This window comes from Cyanistes caeruleus, chromosome 2, assembly GCF_971803275.1.
Source record: "Cyanistes caeruleus chromosome 2, bCyaCae1.hap1.1, whole genome shotgun sequence".
NCBI classification, from domain to species: Eukaryota; Metazoa; Chordata; class Aves; order Passeriformes; family Paridae; genus Cyanistes; species Cyanistes caeruleus.
In genome coordinates, this window is record NC_141702.1 from 45717008 (window position 1) to 45740506 (window position 23499).

The following is a 23499-nucleotide window of genomic DNA, read 5'->3' on the forward strand; positions in this document are numbered from 1 at the left end:
CGTTTCCCAAGAATTGCAGTTACTACACAATGTCACAATATGACCTGCCTCCTCTGCTGCAGTGGAAGGATTGACACCAGCAAGGGAGAAGCCTGATCTCCTTTGGTTCCTCTTCCTTAGCAAGTCAATGTTCTGAGCTTTACTGCCAAAACCAAACTACTGGAAACTGTCCTTTCTTCTGTACCGCTGCAAAAACAAGTCATACAATTACAAAATTACAATTACACTTTCACAAATTACTCATTCCACATCATACTAGATAATGGCAAGATGTTTTAGAACAATAGATGTTTCAGAACTGCACAGACTAGCAGCAATTATATGATCTGATAATTTACAATCATCTCATAACACTGTCTGTCAAACTGGGGGGCCACAGGAACCTTTTGCATAAGACTTTAAGCCTTTAATTTCGCAGTTCTCTGGCTCACCTTACAGCCAAGGAAGTGTGTTTTCTGTAAAAGCTGATTGCTTTTCCACAGACCTGTGTGACCTGAGCTTATAGGTTAAAGTTCAGTGTCCACTTGTGTAAAATGTCTGCAAGACTCTGAACTGACAAATGTGCCCCTATCCAGGTCACGCATGCTGAGCTGAGGTTATCTTTTCAGAGCAGGGCTGTGCCACACTGCCCAGACAAGGCTGGAAAATATTTTTAACAAATGTTAAAAACACATACTTAAAAGTATTTTGAATTTTATTACAATCTGGAGAACTTCAGATACCTAAACTTGACAGCATTAAAACTTTTTTACAAAATCAAAAGGCTGCACACTTCCACTCCTTTCCCCTCCACAACATCCCACGGAAATCCTATTTGTGGATACAGGGAAGAATCTTACCAGTGTAGGCTTACTTATGGCTTATGCAGGTCATAGAAAGGATGTCTGAGCCATACATCACTTGGCATATTTGGCTCATTATTAAAACTTTGTCTGCTGCTGATACCCATGAAGAATCCCTTTCTTCAGTGCTTCATATATCAGGTTTTTTTGTACTTGAGACATGATGTCTTGTGGGATGGAGATGGCATAAAAAGTATTATTGTTGGCTGTAACATCACATCCAAGATTCAGTAGCAAATAACTAATATTTAAAAAATAATTTGAATTTTCCTTTACTAATTTTTTTACTGTGTTTACTGACAGTGCAAGCAAAGCAAAAATCCATTCTGAGAATGGACTGGGGCACAGGTATCCTTTCTGTAATGATTTCATATACCAGCTTTATTCAAACAACTTCTTACTGAACAACATCATAAGACATTTTAGCTAAGGGAATTGCTGAATACTTCATTCAACCATGTGTTCTGTGCATGCAATTAACACGTGGAAGGTAAATACTCTCAGCGTGTCTGTCCTCTTCATAATGCTTCAAAGAACACACAAAAAAATAATAGAAATGGCTTGTTACAGACCCTAAAATACACATAGCAGCATGCCATTTCACCAAGCTGGAAAAAAATATCCTATTCCAAGACAAGTACATTATTTTTAAAATATTAGGTAGGTTGGTATAACTTTCAGACTAATAATAATAATAACAACAACAATAATTTTTTAAACACCTACTCTGGATTAACTTGGAAATCTGTTACATAACAGCTGTGGTACTCCCCCAGCAATTTCAGCAGCTCAGCTATGACTGTACACACATCTTTCATAACCTTGTTGGTGATTTTAATCTACCTCAACAACTGTTGCTCTAATAAATATTTCTTGCAAATGAAAAAAAATCATTGTAGTAATGATGCAATAATAATTTGCTAAATTATGATAAAACCACCAAAATAAACCAAAGCTTTTGGGTTTTTTTCTGGGATCATAAACAAGGACATGAGGCTCCCTGGAAAGTAATGCAGCAGAACCCACCTGTTAAAAAAACTACAGGTACACCATCATTAACCTTTGTTGCCTGTTGGAACAACACTTGCTCAGGTTCTGTGATTAGCCATATGAAATTGGTATTTGGCACTAGCATGACGCTTCTGGAGTTGAAACAGCACATGGAAAGCGACAACAATACCACTGTGTATTGTCAGCAGTAAAACACCATGATATATACAGTGATTATTATTCATATTCCAGAGTGCTGCAAGCCCCAGTCAGGAAGCTACTGCATCAGAACAAAATGACTCTTCTTGTCACAGGGAGCTTGTGAGGGGCATGCAGGGAGGTGATAGATGGATGCAGACAGACTGGAAGGCAAAATGAAGTGTTCATTAACACAACAGATATGACTCCTTGCACACTAGTACCATAAAATACTCAACTTGTGTATACATTAAAGCCAAGGGGCTTTAATGACAGATGCAGAAGACACCTAGAAGGGCATTTTTCAGAAACTTAGGCAACAGCTCTTCAGGAACAATGAGCAATTGAAACAGCCTAAAAATGCTTATTTAGAAGTCTGAAAATGAAGGGTGCAGAGGCTGACCTGGTGGGACAATCAGAACAAGAGACAACTTACATAATGTCTTGATTTGTGTAAAAGGGATGGTGTAACAATAGGCTTTGGTAGTCATGAGCAAGTGAAGAGAGAAGCTTTACAACTAATGCAATAGAGATGGCAAAGCCAGAGAAATAACACAAAGCAAGAAGCAACAAGTCAAAGCAAAAGACTAATAAACAACCCACTCTGCAACTTTCTCAGTGGCTGTGAAATCAAAGTTGTTTAGCTGTCAAGGACAAAAAAGGAACACCATAATTCAGATCAGTATGATCAGGCTGGGTTAGACTGTAAACTTCATGACCAGGTAGGAAAAACAGAGAGAGAGACATGCTGTAATGGAGATTGAGACAGAGCTGGCATAGGAGGCTTTAGAAACGTCCAAGTCAAAGCTGTTTACTAAGCACAATTGTATCTACAGAAGGACAACAGAAGCAGAAATCATGAGGGTTACAGAGTTGGGAATATTCAGTTGCACTGAAGGAACTGCTCTGTCTTGAGGCATCAGAGATGCAGACTAAGCAGAAGGCCACTCCTACTCCCATCCTTGTGTAAGAGGCATATCAAAAAACAAAGCCTAATTAAGGCAATGGGCAGTGCCAAGTAAATCCCAACCATTCTTATCCATGCAGCTGTTATGGAGAGGACAAGTAGGATTTTTGGAAGAAGTTATCCATCCATGCATCCATCATTGGATGGAACAGAATCACACAGACTAGCAAAGCACACAGAATCCCACTCTGAAAACCCACCAATATGCTCTAGCTCATACTTTCCATGTTGCCACCTGAAATACTTGAAATGCTCCAAGGTCCAGCAGGTGGATTTATTTAGTAAGGTATTTATTTCCAGAACAGAGTAAACCAGCTTTCTTTTTCTGAAGACGCACCTACAAGATTGTCATGCAAGTTATAATGAAATGCCATCGGTGTGGCACACCAGCACAATTACAAGCAGAGAGCAAAACCTAAGAGAACACTCCATCGATCCTGCTTTCCATAAGGCTTCATTCTATTTTGATAGACACATAGCCATGAATATCTTCGTGGACAATTCTAAAAGCTGTAATTTCAACTCTGAGGTTTTGCAAGCTTTGTTTTGTGTGGTGTATGATATCATAAACATCCTGAATATAATTACAACTGCAATTTTGTGGGCTGTACTTTCCCTACTGGTAGCCCAAAGTTGATGCTTACAAAAACTTTTCTGCAAACTTATTTGATTTGAACTTTTTATTATTATTACAAATGTATATTATTTTATTAAAAAAATTCACACTGAAGCAAAGTCAATTCCATTTCATTACAACCAAGAATATAAAATAAATGCAATGAACTCATAGCTTAGTTTTAACAGTCATTTCAAGAGTGACATCAGGACAACTTAAAAGCCGTAAACTCTCAACTCTAGAATGAGAAACAAGTATTTTGCTTTGTGGTTTTGGTAGCCCATTGGCATGGGCACTGCTGAATGAGGCCACCACAGATCTGGAGAGGCAAAGTTCCATGGCAGCACCAGGTGCATACACAATAATTTCTAATGGAAACTACAAAAATGAAAGATGCGTGCATGAAATTATTAGGAAAAAAAAAAATAACTGAGTAGAGACAGGCACACTTCCACAAATAGTAAACATGGGAATATACAACTAGAACAACTTGAAAAGTTACTACCTTACATATATAAAAAGTTCTTTAAATTGCTGTTAAAAAGGACATGTTCTGTCCAGATTTTGTGTAATACTTTTTTAGTGTCTACACAAGACAAATTTTTAAAAAAATTAAATAGCATTAATTTACTACTAAATATTTAGGAGATAACAGTGCATTAAGGACTTTTTTCATATAGTAATACACATCGCTGCTGTCTGGCGACATTTTTAGAAGATTACGTATGGCCTTATGTACAATACATTTATTTAATCCTAAAACAATTCTTTGCTTAATGGTGTTAAAGTACCATTCCTGAAGATTATGAAGGGGAACTAAGCTTATTATGTTTATATAAAATATCATACATATTTGAACACTTCTAGCTTCCCGCCACCCCTCCCGCCACGAATGCGCTTCCCTCCCCCTTCCCAGATACAGTGTCACAGATACAGTGCAGGAGTCGCAGCTTTCCCTATATTTTTCCTTCATTGTGCAGTTTGTGCTACATAAAACTTCACCAATGTGGACCAGGATGCTCATCCCATTAATTCCCCACGTTTGTTTCCTCTGAGCCACGATGTGAAAAGCTGTACTCAGCAGCCCGCTCTCCCACCGGGTTGGAGAAGACAGCTCTGCACCTCTTGGTACAAGCGTGAAACACTTTGGTGTGGGTCTACAGGTTATGGGCAGAGACAGAGGCTGAGTAATAAAGAAACTGCACAGGCAAAAAAAAACCTGATAAAAATGACATGGTCCTGGTTTCCCACAATAAACTGCACAATTCTCTTCTGAAAGGGGAGCTTTTACCTCATGGGATAACCCCTAGGCAGCAAGGCTTTTTCCATTATGACTGCCACCCACCCTGGCAGCATGCATCAAGCTCCCAAGAAAAGGCAATTTCACCCCCAGGAAGAAACTACAAGAGTGTGCAGAGCCTACATTTTGCAGCCAGTGCTGTTGGTTTTATTCGCTCTCCTGGCTGTGAATTTGAAGGAACAGAGGAAGTCAGCTTGGCTCCACCTGTGCACACAAAAGCTAGAGAGAGGAGTGGCATGTGGTCATCTATTAAACCCAACCAAGGCAAGAAATGCAAGTGCAGCTTAGAGAGGTTGTGGCAGTCACTCTAGAAGCTGGAAGTTCACTCAATTAAAGCACCTTACATTGCTGTGAAGTTTCACACTCTTTATACAGATTAATCTACACCATGATTTTGCATTATTGGCACAAGAGCCCACCTTAATTAACCAATGGATCCCTGCCACCTCCTGATCTTGTATGAATTTTGATGATCAGCTGCAGGTCACAGAAGGGAAAAAAAAAAGTTAGATAACCATAGCAGAAAAGAATAATTCTGAGAGAACAGAAGGATGAAAAGAATAGGAGGGGACAAAAATCACTCTGCCATTAAGTTAATTTCCAGAAATGTGACATTCAAATCGCAGAAGTATAAAAGAAGTGTTACTTAATGGCATTGGCCAAATATCCATTTGATCAAAAGTACCTCATCCTAACATCAGCAGGGGGGAGACAGAAAGAATGTCACCCCAGAGTCACTGAAATAAAGGAACAATTAAAATCTGTTCTTTCAAACAGAGTATATATATATATATATATATATATATATATGTAGTAGACAGACTACAGTATGTATAAAATGTAGCACTTCAAGTGTTACACATTGAAAGTATCCTTTGGGAGATTTTTTCCCCAGAAATAATTTTTTTTCCTTCCAATTGCTTAATTTAGTTTTTCACCACCTTCTTATCCATTTGATGACAAAAGCAGGTTTTAGCTGCTTTTCCAGAGCAGCTGGGTGTTGTCAAAATCACAGGATGGTAGGGATGGCCAAAGCAAGCCAACTGCTCACAAAAAGTAGGAAAACAGCATGAGTTTGAGGAGGAAGGGGGCACTAAAGATGATTGGGAGATCAAATGCAGTAGAACCATGTATATGACTGGCTGTGACAAAAATGATTCTCCTCAGAGCAAACAGATCTACTCATCTTGCTACATCTGATCACACCTTCAGTGTGAATGTGTATGGGTACACCATTTTTGTTGTGTGGGCACAGGACAGAAGAGAACACTCTAGAGTATAAAAACCTGATATATCACAGAACTCCCCTCACCTCACCTCTTCTCTGGACACCAGCTGTAGAAACTCACTGCCAGTAGCTTTCTAAATGCATTCCTCTACGTTTTCTGCCACAGGAGTCAGCCTTATTTCTGAAGGCTGAAGCAAAAATGAAGCTGTCCCAAATTATATGTTGTGTCTCTCCGAGTAACTGTGGTTCCAGAAGTTGGACAATAATCCTCTGATTATGCTTCTGAACTCTCGCTTAATTACTGAGGATTTTCTGCCAACTACCCATCCACTTACAGTCCCTTAGGCACAATCAAAACATGTTTGCTCTAGGGAAAAAGAAACATTTCAGTGCAATCAAGCGCATCTGGTGTAACTAATCTGGTTAATCACAGCAATGTGAGGGACACAGAATATGCATTATAAACAAGAAAAAGGAACAATTTTCAAGATGCTTTTCAAACTGCACAATTTCTCTTAATTATAAATTCTAACATAAAATGATTAAATGCATTTGTTTTTGCAAGTCTGTAACCTTTAAATTTTGAGAACTGACTCAGGAATGTGAAAGAAAGCTACATTTATAGAACTCTCACACACATTAATAAGCTACTTAGCAGAAAAACAGAAAAAGCCCGTCATCCACATTCCTACTGAGACTTGAGGGCAGTAAATACATTTTCCTGACTATTTTGGTGTCCAGCCTGGGAAGACATTCCATTCTTCTGTTCCAACAGATCCTGAAAGCATCTCCTTTTTATGTGACTGTCCTGGTTTCATTTGAAGTAATGCTTAATTTAAAACTAGTCAGAGCATGATCACTGTGATTTCAAGAATTCAATGTGAATGAGTTAAGAAATATCAGCAATCTTCTGTTTGGCGTTCAGTCCAGTAGCATGAAGCATATCTGTCGCTGCAGAGACTTGGGTGGGTTTTTTCTTTTTTCATTTTTCTTTTTTCATTTTATTAATTTTTAAAATTTTTTATTTTTAATACTTTGCCTGAAAACTAGACTAATAAAAACAGAATAGTAAAATACTCTGGAACAGTAAAATTTTGCTGTTCTTGACATCCATGAGCAAAACAGTAATATCCTGTGAAAATAACATAGTGCTTTAAAAAGGTGCAATATACCTGTATAGCTAAACTGGTTTGCCTAGTATAAAACTAACTATATACAAGCTTGAAAGCCTGGGAGTTCAAGATTTTAAAACTTTTAAAATCCCATCAAAGAGATTGAAAAGACAGATTTATGGCAATCACTACAGCATAAGGAAGGTGCACCAGGAATCCTTCAAAATTCCAAAGGATAAAGAAGTTAAGTGCTGGGTTCAGATCAGAAGGGTTCATTAGAGTAACCACAATGGAGCACATGCAAGGGCAGGGAGGAAGGAAAATTTCACAAGAATCTCCTTTATGGCAATAAAGGGATGGGGATGGGGCAGGGGTGGGGGAAGTCTTCAGTGAGTGAAGTTTTCCTTTTGTCATCATGAATTTTAATTCTGCATCATAGTTTGTATTTTTGGTCTTCTCATCGTTATGAACTTCATATTGCTGGAGTCTTCTGGCTTCTAGTCCATTCCTTTCTGAGTGCAGCCTGTCAGGCCCCTCAGTACCTGTGAGACTGATGAGATTGGTGATACTGAGAGCTCTGCTGAGATGATGTGGAATAGCCCATTGTACTCTGGGACTGAGAAGATCCCTGAATGTTGCTTTGGTAACTCAGGCGCGAGCTGGAGTGCTGCAGGAAAAAGGAGAGGGATCAAAGGTATGAAACCCAGCCTGTCAGGATCATGCAGCTCAGGAAATTTTTTACCTCTCTGGTGCTCATTAAAACATGATTGTTGTGGAAGCCAACTAAACAGTGCTACTATTTAGGGTCCCACAAAACAAGTCATCATTCTGATCTGCAATTAGCTTTAACACAGCACACAAAATACACAAGAACCCTTGGAGACACCTAAAAGCGTAGCAGGTACACACCCATTTTCTGTAAAAAAAATACACAAGAGACAAGAGAGCTCCCTTTCAAAACTCATCTGTTTCTTAAACTTACATCTATGTTATTGTAAATGCTGTTAATGCTAAGGCTACAAACACCCTTTTCAAGATAGGCAATACTAAATGTTATAGAGGAACATTTTATTCTTTTCTAAGAAAGAGACAACCATGACTTAAGAACTACTCAATTTATCTAAATGAAAATTTGTCCATTAAGATAAAATAATATAATTTTAAGCGAGTCTTTCAACCTGCTACTGCAAACAAGGAAAACTGCTTAAAGATGGACATATGTATGTACATAAGCTAACATTCATTTTCCTGAAGGCTTTTTTTTCCCCCCTGCAGTTTGGAGCAGTCAGCTCAGTGGACTCCAACCTCAGCAAGACAAATTTGTGAATCTTGCAACCTCCAGCCTGCTGAATTTTCCCTTTCATTTTCATAACCATTCCCCATCCAGAATTAACCATGAGCTGCCCAATAATGCAAGTTGCAAAATCACTTGGCATGAGAAGTACTGCTTGGTGGACAGGAGACTGTGCAGTGAGGTAAACCCCACCACAATCCACATGATTAGGCTGGTTGTGTAACACAGTGTCTGAAACCTGAAATTTTTCTCAAAATTCTGGAAAGTTTTTCAACTTCTAATGGAAAAGAAAAAGAATTGTAATAAATTCTATGACTTCATAGGAGCTCTTCCTGGATGAAAAGCATCAGCACACCAGCTAACCAAAATACCCAAGATCACATAAGAAAGGCTCAGTAAAATTCAACAAGGAGTTTGCATTATTTGTGGGAGTAACATATATCGAGGCTGGTGAATGACAAAAAACACTTCAACAGAGACTTTAGGCCACAAGCTAAATGAAACTCAGAGCAAAGAGTATCTTCTACCTAGTTCTAAATAAGATAAAATGAAGCAAAATTAATGCTGTAAGTCTACAAGAATGCATTAACTTGCCCATGCTTATATTTGTTCCCCATATGAGAATTTGTTTTTAACAAGTCAGACTTGGACAAATTGCAGACATTCCTTTCTGGAATAGAAGACAGTCAGCTACGAGTTAAAGGCAGATAGCCAATCACAAGTGTAAAAACAGATAATCAGACCATGCAATTTAGTGAATGACGTAAAGGTAACATACAGATCATAATTTTGATGCCTGAGCTGTTAAAGTTTAGAAGAAAAGCGTCATAGAGGGCAAAAAAAAACTGAGGAAAAGAATATTTAGACTGCTAGAAACTTGTAAGGCATTAGTTTGCCAACAGTTCAGAGAACTGGATAAGAATTCTATAATGCATCATATTAGAATTCATCACATGCATCCCACCTGTCCTCTAAGCGTAGCCCAAACCAGACCAACTATAAATACTGTGTAGTCAGACAGATGTACTGATCTGTCCAGGCCTCAAGCCTGTCTGGAACTCTTCAAAAAACAAACTTAGTTGTTTTTCTCCTTAAATTGCCCTCAATGCCTTCATGACCATTTGTAATTAAAAGAGTCAAACAAAAATGGGAGAAATATGTCTGGCACTGAGTAACCAATTGTCTGTGAAGAAGGTCTGGAGAGCTAATTCAAGACAACTTGAGAGCTGGTGCCTTAAAACCTACTTATTTTAAATTTAAAGCAGCCTGAAAAGACCATTCTCCAAAAAGGGATCCTCTTGGAGGCTAGGAGCAGACAGAATCCCTAGCATAATTTAAAATTTACCCTTAATATCTGCCTTTATTGTTTAATTCTTCTGTAAACTAATTACTGCTCTAGCAAGTATAAACTGAGAAGTACTGAAGATCCTGGTAAGTTCAGTGCTTTCTACATTTAATGTAAGTCACTTTTTCAGTGGAAAATATAATTCTAGTGAGCAATGACAAGTATGCAAATTCAAAAATTATTCAGTGATAATGCTTTTCCTTATGAATGCTAGTGTACCAGAAAATATGAAATCTGTTCTACTTTGGTCACATTAGAAACAACACGTGTCTTTGTGCCCTTCTCTGGTATGAATCAAACGGATGAACCAAATTGTCATTAATGTGCTTACATGCATTTTTTTTCTTTAACATTAGAAGCAGACTTAGAAAGATACCAGAATAAACTACAGAACCATTTCATACACGTGACAATAGGAGGAATGAGATGAGAGAGCCTGGTTCTAACTTTGCTTCTCCTTTTCAGGATTGTCTCACATGTACACCTCACATGGGATTTAATATTGCAAAGACTCGAGTATCCTGAACTTGATACCATGGAGCATTTATATCCACTGGCTTCAGCAAGATTACTCTAAAATACAAAGTTAAGCAAATACCAAGTTCTTTCCTGGAGTGGACTAGTCCTTGAGACTTTACAGAGCACAGTAGATACAACTCAAGCTGGTTGAAAATTACTAATCACGGAACAAAACCTCAGGATGCTTCAGGTTACACCAAAAATTCATTAAAACGTAATCTGTTCTTGCAGTTGGGAAGGGGGAAAACGACATTTTGGCCCTTGGCCCTTTAGTATCAGAAGCAGCAAAATTTCCAGAGGTACCTGATAATCTGAAGGCATGACAGGCCCGCCTGAGTTAGCGCCTGAAGGCCCTATGCGTGGTTTCTTGTTTGGAGGCACCTGGTTGAGGCTGGAGTCCTGGCTGTGCTGGAGCCCCGTGCCCGCGCCCCCTGCGCCCGTGCCGGTGCCCGCCGCCGTGCCGTTGGTCTGGCTGCTGTTCTGCTGCTGCGGCTGCGGCTGCTGCGGCGCTGCCTGCGCCTGCTGCTGAGGTGCTGTTTGCTGCTGATGCTGATTCTGCTGCTGCTGATTCTGAGGGAGGAAGAGACACAACATGGTCACTTGCTCTGAGCTAGGTCTGTGAGCTCCATGGAGCTGCCAATGCTGGTGTCACCACCTGCCCGATGGGAAAACGCAGCAAGGCTGAATGCTGGGAGAAGTTCACCCTCACCTTATGGGGGTGTCCCACTTTTTGGTGGTCGTTTTGCTTTTTTAATGAAACAAGCTGGACTTAAACTGGAAAGACAGCCTAGTGCCTCCTACAGCTACCCAGGTGCTCAGAGGATAAAAGGAACCCTTTATAAAGCAGTAATCGCCTAATGAAGTAAATCAAAGCACCTTGCAAAGGGTGCTGTAAAGGGAATAGGGCCCAGCACGGTGCACAACATATAGGGTCAGAAAATCTTATTGCAATAGAAGAAAAGTGAAAATAGACCAGAGATGCTGAAGACAAAAGAGGAGGAAACAGATGAAAGAAGAATCTGGCAAGGGAAGGAGAAGACTAGCAAAGGAAGACAAGGAAGATAATTAATATGATACTGGTTCCTAGCAGGAAAATAAACAGAGAAAAATGTCACAGAAGGGAAAAAAAAGGTTAAGAAGAAGAACACAAGAACAAAAAACATTGAGAGCTCTTCCAGCTTCAGAGGGGTACAGACTAAAAGGAGTATTTGAGGAAGTGGTGGGAAGGTCAGAAAATTAACTGAGTGCAATTCCATCCTCCATGGTTACAGCTGTGGGAAAGACAACACATTCATCTGCTTTCGAACAGCAGGAATGGCTCCTCCATCCCAGCACTAAACCACCTAAGAGAATTGCAAAGAAATGCAGCTTCACTCCAAATGTGAGATATGTCACTTGCTCATCATGATAAAAAAACTTCAATTGACATGGATTGAATTAAAAACTTTACTATCTTTCCCCTAATATACTGTAGGGAACATTCCAGGATAGGGTTTATTTTTCCTAGAGCATCTGCTTATATAATGACTAAAGCTTTAGTATGGCAGCCTTTTAATTAAAACCTTACTTTATTAGTTTCTCAGAAATTATGACAACCAGCTGCCACTGGCAGAAAATTCTTGATGCCCCCCTTCACCAAGAGGCTTTTAGTTACAGCAGATAAATGACATAAAAGACCTGCATCTATGCCATTCATTGCAATGGTCTCCCAAGATACATTCCAATAAAATGTGCTGTGATGTATTCACTTAAGACTACAAAGAAGACTCACATCTTCAAGGACTTAAGAGGTGAATTGCAATTCCACTTCACATTTAGCAAAACCCACAATGTATCCTCCTGCATGTAGTCCTCAAATCTCATCTCAGTCAGACTCTATTTCCTGGGAGATTTAAACTTCAATAATTAAAAGAGTTAATCAAACTAGCTTGTAAAAAAAAAAAAACTATTAAGAAGCAATTTATTTTTCATAATGGTTTGAGGTTCACTTACACAAACAAAACATCGATAACTAAGGTACAATTTGTGTTAGAATTCTGAAATTTGTGTTTTCATAGGAGTGTTTGGATACAAGTAAGGTAGTTAATATTGTGTGAGCTGAAAAACTTCAATATATATTTGTAAACAAATATTAAAGTGAGTCTCACAATTAAAGGCAATATCTTGTTGTAGGACCCAGGTTTTGTGCTTCAGATTTTAGCACAAAATTTAGTTGACTACCCTGAGTTTGCTTGCATGGAACTATTTCTGCTACTGCCTGGCTAGAGACTGAGATATGCTCTGTCAGTCTCCAGCTGAGGCCTGGCTGCACCACCTTACTGCACAAAAAATGGCTTTCACCAGCAAAAACCTTGTCCTCAGGTCAGTCTGGTTCGTGGCAGTTCCTACATGACTAAACTCATGAAAGGACTACACTTAACAACCCACACTGCCATATGTCACCTCTCAGGCACAAATTACCAAAATGAAATTTCAGTCCTACCTAGAAACAAACCTAGCAGAAACTTGCCTAACAGAATTTAAATGAGAAAAATAATATTTTCACTTTCTTTTACAAACCCTCATTTTAGTCTTGCTAAGTATTCATTTTGCAAAATGGTTAGTTATGCAAAATGTTATTTAATTCAGATGCAAATTCCAAATAAACAAACAGAGATCTCTCCAGGTTTCCAAATGATTATACAGATCTTTATGGTTTTAAAAACAAACCAGTAACAAGCCAGTCTAAAAAAAAATAAAAAATAAAACCTTTCATTTACAATAACATTATAAAGAAACAAAACATGGCACAGATTCAACTTTCAGAACAGCCTTTACCTCTACATTTTCTACACTGTGGGAACACATTCATTTACTAATGTGTGACCTGTATTACAGAAATGGTCTAGGAAAAAGTTTAATTTGGAGTGTGCAAAAATACCTGACTGCCCTCAACAATCTCAAAGACCATTTATATGTTGGCTTTTAAAAATATAAACGTGCCATTGTCATCATCCCTGCAACATTCCCTGGGAAAACACAGATATTTACTTTCAAGTACACTGACTTAAATGTAAAAAAGCCAGAGTAATTTAAATTCAGAAGGTTTCTTCTTGTTTTTTGAAGCTGTGAGAGTTGAAGCAAAATAACTAAAGTAAGAAATATTTATTTTATTTATATATAACAAACAACTATTAGTAACTAAATTATAGTGAAATCAGTATCATGAATTTTATTTTATTTTTGCTCAGGGGTCTGTTTCCTCCTTTGGAAAAAATTATCTGGACACAAAAACCATGGATACTACCACTAGTAGTATCCATATATCTGATATATGGATATATCAATGATATATTACCAATAATGTTGTTCTTGGTAAAGAAGAATCTGCAATATCAGTTCTGAAAACAAAATTTGCTCTCTAAAATATAGTTTTAAACTCAGTTAGTTTGTCATGCTACACAGAAAACTGCAAACAGAAGATTCATGTATTCAAATGGTTTCTCCAAAAGACAACAGCCCCTCTCATATAGTCCTCAGATAACTACAGTTTAAGACTGTTGTCTTCACATTTTGTTAGCTATACATCACCGCTGGTGCCTCACTGTACCCTGCTCAGTGAAAATAACACGCTGTTTCCTACACTGTAGCACCATTGTCTGGCCTTCACAGCACAACAGGACAATCGCTGTGGTCACACAGCACAGCTGAGCTACACGCACCAAGAAGATCAGATTATGTTGCAAACACACCAAAATTTATGCACACAAACAAGTTCTCGCTCATGTCTACAGGGCTATGGGAAAGAGAATATTTAGAACAGATTGTTGCTACCAGAACAGCTCAGAATCCTTATTACTCCTTTGTCTGAGGGCTCTTAAAACATGATCAGGAAACTGCGTGCAGATGGATGAAATGTTCTGATGTAGTGCCAGAAGCAGGCTGCCACTATTTATCTGAGACCCCGACAGCCATCTACATTCAAGTGGCTGGATGGATGCCAGTCATACAATGAAAATGCCATTCTTTTCATGTGCTCACAACGTATTTTCATCATGCAATGCTGGAGGAGGTAGCAAGGTCTTCTTGGAACAGCAGCAGCTGAGAGCCGGCTACAGCTGACAGAACAGCCCATCCAGCTCATTCCCTACAGGTCAGGGCAAACTGTGCTGGTGATACCACCTGAGACACCCCAAGGCATCTGATACTTTTCAACTGTCTGAGAAGCACTTCTTAGAGAGCTTTGCCTTGGAAACACATTTTTGGTTAACTCTTCATGTTTCATTAGTTTTCATTTGGCACCATGATGCTTTCTTATTGAACACTTGAAAGTAAAAAAAAAAACAAACAACCAAACAAGTTTATTATACCTTATCCCCTTTCTCTTCAGGTTCATCTTCATTGAGGAATTCTCTTTTCGGATATGGAATCTGACAGCCAGCAAACACACTGAAACACAGCAAACAGTAAACACTCCACAAATATGTACACATGGCATACATTTCCTTAACTCTATGCTAAAAACAAGTGCATATAACACAACCTCATTTCTTGCATTTGACAAATCCTGTTTCCACAAGTGAGTGGCAGTGTGAACACCCAAGATAGGTGCTGATTGTAATGTCAGATCTCTTTGCTGTTGGCACAAGGCTATCATTTAGAAATCATGGCATGGTTGAACATGCCCAAATGCCAGAACGACCACTTGTTGATCCAGGTGGTAAAATGAAAAAACACAGTGTCAGAGGTTCCACAACACCCAGTTGGAACATGCATGGCTCACTGAATAAAGGGACTGATCCAAAGAGTATAAGTATCTTATGAGCCTGCCTTGGCTTACAACAGGCTTCAATATATTTGCCAATCACAGCTGCAGAGTCACTTTAACTAACTTCTCAGCCCTTGTTTAGGAAAAAAAAGATCACTTTTAAATTCATCTAACCAATGGAATTTGGAACATTCCATAATGTTTATGGCAGAGACCTTATCATAATGTTATCTGGTAATCCATGAAGAGCTAGAGTTCTCCACAGTATAGCATCAGATAAACTCTAAGCGGAAAATTACTGGTAGATCTTGACCAGTATCAATTTCTTAGATTTCTGTGCCAACATTCAGAATACAATCAACATGACGTGTTTTTCAAGAGGGTGTAAACAGTTCTTAATCTAGTTGCTCTGTAGTGTTCGATTTTTTTTTAAACAGAAAAAAGAAATTTAAAAAACCCAACTAGTCACAACCAGACTCCTTTTGCATTCCAGTGACTGTTCCCTCCTTTTGGTGTTGCCTGCTAGTTGAGGAAACCGTGAAAGCAAAGGTAGAAGTCTACCTGCACCAAGTTCACACAGATCATAATGCTATGCACCACTATGCTGCCAAAAACTGGGAAGAGAAACTGACAAAATCTGCCAGCTGGGACTGAATATGTCATTTGCACTTTTCATGACAACAAAATATCAAGATATCAATTCTGTACTCTCAAGCCTTCTGAACTACAGATTTGTGGGATTTTAGGCAGCCATTTACCTCTTCACTTTTCACATATTGTTACCCTGTGAAAGAGGGCATGGGAATGGGTTATAGGTCAGGGAACTGTCCCACTCCTAGGGGAGGCACAATCAGCCAAGCAATGGAGAACATTGGCTGTGTAAGGCAGAACAGAAGAGGGCAGAGATTGATTCTCTAAACACTGCAGTAATGTTGTCACTCTGGCTTTGGTAGTATGCTCAGAATTACAAAACTACTGAGGTACTGGGTTATTTTTCATGACCACTCAGTTGTGGCACAAGTAGATACAGACACTTCTGTACTACACTTGTTTCTACTCAGCATGGTTGAACTGCTATTTCTTTTGGACACACATAGGTGTCTGTGAATTTTTCAGCTGTCATGTCATTTCAGAGACTAGCATGTAGCAGAAAGAAGTCACCTCAGATGCACACAGAAGAGAGAATACATACTCTGATGTAGGCAGAGGATCCTCTTGAAAGTAGGGGTCCTGCAAAGCCTGCTCTGAGGTAATTCTCTTCGTAGGGTCCATAGTAAGAAGCTTTTGAAGCTGCAAAGCATAACAATAAAAATAGCAAAAAAGCGTATCAAACTATCACTTTTCAAACTATGACTTGTATGTCTTGGATTGTGGATTGCTAAATTATTTCTAGCTTGTCCAGACAAGCCAAAGTTAGCACTGCTTGTTCAGTGAAGTTTCCAAGAACTATAATGCACATCCATCAAAGTACTGTGGCTGTGAAGTATTTCTCATGTAATAAACAGTTAAGTATATCAGACAGTATTAATTGCTCAGGCTGAACCACTGCACTAAAGCAATGCTAAATTCACCTATTACAGGTTCATAAAACATCATTTCTAAGTAATGGCTTTCTGTTGTGGTACATGTACAGCTTTTACACTGTTCTGCACTGCTGACACAAAAGGAAAAAAGAATGGACTGAACATGACCAGGATTCTCTGTATTGCTTTAGGGAGTGAAACAATAAATCTTCATTTCTTGCACTGGCAACATTCCAGAATCAGAACACTCTGCTACTCATGCAGCTCCCAAACCTACTCTAATTGGTACTGAAATGAGAAGGAGCAGACCCTTCCTAGTAACCTTTCTTCCTTGTTAGGAGGAAAACAAGCACAAATTTATTAGCTAGAATGCTTTTGACTGCAACAGGCTATAAAAGGGGATTACAATATATTAGCAGTGTAAAACAGGACTTATAGGCATATCACACCATTTTAAATAGTTACTTATCACATTCTGGTAAACTTACAGTAGGAAATTTGGGTGCTCAAATTACATTACACAGTATCCTGCTCTCACACAATACTCTCTTAATTCAAACCAGCAGTGAAAATAAATTTCCTTCTGAAAAGGACATCTCAGCCCAAACTATCTTTCAGGTCTCCAACAGAATCTGCCTGGATATTCAACAAAATAATGTGATTATGGCATGGGTATTTGGGGCTTTTTATTCCAATAAATTAAAAACCTGGCATAGAATTCTATGTATATTATATATATATATGTATATATTATATTCTATATATATGCTACAATATATTTTATATATATGCTAGAGCAAACAGCTTCAGTAAAAATCACTCACTCTCATCAAGAAAGGAAATACAAGAAATCATCTTTTTCAATAATTGTAGTTAACCCTATTTGATAGATAAGGTCTCAAAACTCTCTGTACTTTTGCCATTTCCTTCCCAACTCCCAACTTATTCACATACTTTATGGGCCACAGACCTCAACAGATTCACAGCAAAACAGAGCCATTTGGGCTGTCTCTCTGCCCATCAGTTCATTTGCAACTAGCTCCTAAATGGATTTCTGCTGCTTGCCTAGAGATACACCTCAAGATATTCCTGATTTATATACATATGGAGGGTCTGAATGGGCACTTATTTACTGTATTTTTGTGTGCTCTTAACCCTACCTTTTCTGTGCATCTTCACAAACTGAACTTCTAATGATATGTTGGTTCTCTACATAGTGACCTCACACAATACAATATAGACAATAGTTTGGTACTCAGTATCTTTACTTCAAATCACCTTTCCCTACATGAAAATTTTCTGTCAGCTGAAGCAGCTTCTGGCACCATTACAGGTTATGCAAATTTCCCAGTTCCTCCACAACTTGCAGAGACAAAAATGCATATTCTGTGCAAGGCCATGCCTGATCTTTGGTACCAGATGTCATTGTTGACAGAAGAGCACAGGGCATCAGCCTCTGCCCTCTGGACTCCTTCCCTTAGCATTCCTGCTTCACTCCTGAGGATACAATCAGCTAGCCCATTCCAAGTAATACCACACACAATATCACTCCCAGCAAGATAACCTGCCTATTGGTGATGCTACTGTGAACCAACTTCTTTGAGAAATTCCAATTATCTGTAGCTTCTGGGAAAATTAATAAGAAACATGTCTGGAGACAATTTGCTTTCAGAGCAGCAGCTGCTAAGACAACATAGAAAACCAATGAGAAATTTAGATTTCATCAAAAATCTTGTACTTCCTAGCAGGTCTCAAGTTCTCAGGCTCCACTGGCCTAACATGACAGCTATGAATACTATGCCTGTAACTTTTCCAGGACAGCAAGAACAGATGCCTCTTCCTGAATGGAAAACATTCTGCCCTTCCTGTAGACATTATCATTCAATGTCAATCAGCAGAATGGCATAATATCATTCTCTTTGTCAGGAGTCACTTGCTATCCTGTACTGATCTATTTGATGCCATCTGTTCCCCATGCACCACACTTCCTGTACTCATTAGCACAGGCTCAGTCAATGACTGCTACAAAGCAGATGTCTTCAGAGGTCACCCTGAAAGATGGAGGTCATCTCATAAAAATAACTAGCTTGGATATGAACAAGAAGTTCTAGGGAGTCTGCTTCACAGTACATGTACCTCCAATGTACAGCAATGAGATACTGGGAAGGTAGTCCATACTCTTGGGCATTTTTATTCAGACCTTTGGGAGACTGACCTATTTGAGATCAGCCTCTGCCTCTGTAGCTGATCACTAAATCACCCCTGTTCACCCTCTGAACAGTGAGAACAATCTAACAAGCTGCCTTACTTAGAAAACTAAGTCTTCCTCACAATGCTCAGAAAGAAGGACAAACTACGGTTAGTTTTGTTGTTCTTCAGAGATCTGGTTAATATTTCCACCAGGAAAAGCAGCCAACCGACCCAAGATGACTCTCAGCTCAATGTTCAACCTTAAAGAATTGGCAATATAAGCTGACAGCAAGCAGGTTTTCTTGTATATTCCACTTGAAGTAGGAAAACATGGAAATTCATGTGCTAACCAATGATGTCTCTTGCAATTGTCATCTTTTCAGTTAGACTTGCCCTCTAGGTGATTCCAATATGTGCCCAGTAAGTTGAGGTTAAGAAATTTTAATTAACTTTTCTTTGAGTCTCACTTTTCTTACAGAAATTCTTTCCTTACACCCACTTGGGACTAACCTATTCTGTTGCCACAGCTATTTGTGTCATCATCCAGCAGCCACTAATGAGTAAATGAGCAAATCTTTGTCAGAGATGACTGCTATGCTGAACTTGTAACTGAAGGCAGACCACTGGAAGTCAAGCTGCACTAAGAACCTCATTACTGAGCTCCCTGTATACAGCATTAGCAAAATCACTTTGAACTTAATTCCTAAATTTAGACAGCACTAAGTCATCACAGAGACATCCAGAAATGATGCTGCATTAGACAGAGAAGCCCTGTGTTGGCCTACAATGGATGACTCAACTAGGCAACCAGCAAATATATAGAGATTTTGTTTGGAATCATCCCCAGAACAGTGGTGGACTACTGTCAGAGGGAAGAAAAAGAATACAAAATTACTACAGGAGATACATGTCTCCTTTCCTCTTCCCTTTCTACACAAAACTCTAGCTTTTGGGGGCTTTTTAGCTCTCTGAAGCCACACAGTATCAAGAAACATACTATACTCACTCTCTTATTTGCACAGCAGACCTAAAGGTAAAACTGGGTATAAAAGTGTCTTGCAGATCTTACTTAGAGAAGACTCTGAGATCTTCAATACCAACAGTTAAGCAATTTATATATGAAGAAAATACATTTCAAAAATGGCCAGTTAGTGTTAAATACCTTTCTTGAATATTGGTGTTCATTAGAATGAGATAGGAAAACAGACATAGATATTACCCTTAGAAATGCAATTTCATTCCTGTCATCACAGCAATTTTCAAGTTGCACCTACCAAAAGAAAAACTTTGCTGTCAGGCTTGACTTTGTGTTTCTCCATGTATTTTATGAGGCTACTATTGGCATATCTGAAAAATACAGTTAAAGAAAGACATGTCTGAAATAATAGTGCATTTAGAACATGGAACTCTATCAAGTGACCACAGAAACATCTCCCAACCCGCAGTAAGTAAACAGTAAAAAGAACTGACATCAGAAGACATGTCAGATATTTATCTAGCAGTTACACACAAAGTGTGCTTTTCACCAATAGGACTGCTATCAAGTGTGTAAAGATTATCTCCATGAAACACGCAACTTTTATAGTATAGGGATAAGCTGCTGATAAGGACAATGACAGAGAGACACAAGCTGAACTTTATACTCTACTTTTCTAAAGCAATTCTGCCACAGAAAGCATTCAGCAGTTCATCACAGCTCAACATTTAAGCTAATGTTTCTGGTTAGAACTTGGCAGAGTAGTTAGATTACCATTCTGTCTTTCCAACCTCCAGAAAACCATACAGACCCTACAGCTCCCAAGCTCAAAATTGCCCTAAATACCTATGATCTGTGCCTTGCCTTTAATTTACAGCTCCAGAAATTATCATCTATAGCCATTTTCAAAAGAAAGAAGCTTCATGCACAGATAAGCTTCGTATCTTGTGTAAAGCCAGTGTAATGAATCCATGTCAGAGCTGGAAACAGAATCCGAAATTCCTAAATCCATGTCCTCTACCTTACTTTGAGGAGTCCATGTGACTCTTTACCAGCTCTGGTCTATTATCACCACTTGACTAATTTAGCCAAAGCACCAGGAAACAGTAAAAATGGAAAATTCCCAGATCCCAGACAGGTTTTGAATCACAACCTATTGAACAAGTTATATTCAATAGAAATTTCTGTCCAATACATTGCTGCCTCTACATACCCACTTGGCAAAAATACCAGGGTTTCCCTATTCTTTCTCACACAAAATGAACAACATTATCTTGAACATGTAATAGAAATGGGTTGAGGAAGCTCATTTGTCTGTGCCTGCCATAGATTAAATTATAACAACCCCTTCAAGAGAAATGAGGAGGCCACTCAGCTGATGTTCTTAACAAGCAGCTGAGGGAGAGAACACCAGTCATGTAAACCAGATAATTCAAACAGGACAGCTGCCACAGTGTTAGAACCCAAATACTTCAAAATCCCCTCCCCAAAAAGTGAGAGCATAGGAGCTGATTTCTGCCTCCACCACACTCAATGAACTGTTGTTACATTCTCATTACTTACGTTGTTCTTCTAAAATCTTTCTGAAGAGTTGGATATTCTGGCATCTTCCTTATGTCTTCCCAGTCTTTATCTTCAATAGTGTAGAAAAAGAAAAAGCATTTACAATTCTGAACATGTAGTTTAAGTAATACTCAAGAAGAAATAACTACAGGAGTCGACTTCCTGTTTGTTGGCCAGTGCTATTGTTCTTTAATTGTCAGCATTTCCAAATCCATCAAACTGACAGTTTCTTCGTACCTATACAAACAACTAGTAATTTCTTTTAGGAAAAAACCAACAAACAACTCACTAGCATCATGTCTGCTGCTTTAATGAAAATAAATTACCTGCAGGGAATCCCATTACACTGAAAATGCGGTCTAGCTGATCGTGATGAAAAGGATTACTTGTTTTGATGTCCTCCTGGCGACAGTGAAATATAGGTTCTGAAGTCAATAGTTCAGCAAATATGCAGCCGATTGCCCAAATATCTGCAAAAGAAGGGGGATAATTAATGAAAATTTACTGCACTCTATTGTTCTGTTTTTTGTTTCTGCACAATTTCTCAACCTGTATAACAACAGTAAGACAAAATGCTTCACATTTAAAAACAATGCATTAATATAACACATTAAAAAGGGTAAAATCTGGAGATGTTTTCTTGAAACCAAAATTAGAGTCTCAAAGGCAAATTTGCATAGTGGCAGTCCAGCACTTAACATATTCAGTTATGTCAGAAACCTACACAATGCTTACAACATAGCTTAAAGGGCATTTAGTTGACCAAAGATTATCCCTCACAAAGATACATGGAAATAATACTTCTACCACATATTTCAAAACAATTCCAAACAATTCAGTCCAATTCAATTCAAATTCAATCCAATTCAAATCAATTCCAATTTGGTTATAATTGATAACCAAATAAATACTAAGGAGAAGACTAATGGCTCATATGTTTAAGCCACCAACAACGGGTGTAAGCTACTTAAAATGAGGGAAAAAAAGATCCTAAATTTAATCAATTTTAGAAGAGTGACTACCAAACTTTGAAAAAATTAAAATCCTACTTGACAACTGACTCCCACAGCAATAATACTTAACTGTCTCATCGACATCTCAAGTACATAAAGAAAACAACAGCTTGATATTTGACAGTTGGACTTGATGATCTCAGAGATGTTTTCTACCTTAATAATTCTATACACTGAAAGAAAAAAACAACAACTTCTATTCCATAAAATTCTCATTAATACGCTTTTTTAGATTAAATCTATTGTGGATTAAAGCATTAATTTACAAGAGAAGAGTTTATCAGATTACGTGTATGCATTCTAGTTACTGCTCATTACCATCCATCTTAGTGTTCTGTATGATCCAAATGGTTTACTATGCATCTTAAAATTAAAGTGTGAATTTGCTAGTGATAAAAATCTTGTTCCCACCCCCCCCCCCCCCCCCCCCAAAAAAAAGGATTTATGGATTGGCTAGTTTACTCCACTGATAAATATGTGTCTGGGATACTGGGATATAACTTCGGAAAAGGTGTTGAGATCAGATTAAAAATAAGCATAGTCTGCTGAATACAAGAGTGGAGACTTGCATAGTAATTGAAGTTAAATTAGATGACCCAAGGAAACCTTTTTTATTTTTCTAATTTAACAGAATAAATATACAAAAAAACAATTTAACTTTAATGTGTCAGTCTAAAAGATACAAAATTCTCTAACCAGAGCTTAGTTTATTCAAATGAAAGAAAATACCAAGAAAAATTCTCTTGGTTATCACAATTAATCTGAGACTTCAAACCCCACCTTGCTATCAATGGTGGTGTTTGGCCCCTGCTGCCTATGAGACAGGGTGTCCTTAAAAAAAGCACTGTTCTCATTCTGTAGGAAATCAAGAAATAAGCCATCACACTCAACTTGCCAAAATGGGTCAGTTCCATTGTTCCATCATGGTACAGATGTGGAGCTTGAGGTGTCCCAATATATAACCCTTTCTTCCAACTTCCCTTAAAGGAAAATCTGATTACATTTCACTCAGACTTTACACTTTTGACAGGGTATAACTTGCTCTGTGCATTACATCACATTCTCATGGTTTTATC

The 23499-nt window shown here is 38.4% G+C and overlaps 1 protein-coding gene across 3 annotated transcripts in view; it reads right to left on the bottom strand.

Annotated features, from left to right (window-relative positions):
• Positions 1-3662: 3662 nt before the first annotated feature.
• The window catches only part of CDK19 (cyclin dependent kinase 19), a 124621-nt gene continuing 104784 nt past the window's right edge, over positions 3663-23499 (bottom strand). For all 3 annotated transcript variants that reach the window (XM_086876824.1, XM_086876825.1, XM_086876826.1), the window contains 7 exons: positions 21737-21880; positions 21411-21480; positions 20146-20218; positions 16351-16448; positions 14761-14839; positions 10715-10981; positions 3663-7920 (listed from right to left, as the gene is read on the bottom strand). In XM_086876824.1, coding sequence (XP_086732950.1) covers positions 7789-7920; positions 10715-10981; positions 14761-14839; positions 16351-16448; positions 20146-20218; positions 21411-21480; positions 21737-21880 — 863 coding nt within the window. In that variant the 3' untranslated portion in view covers positions 3663-7788. The remainder of the gene's footprint in view (positions 7921-10714; positions 10982-14760; positions 14840-16350; positions 16449-20145; positions 20219-21410; positions 21481-21736; positions 21881-23499) is intronic.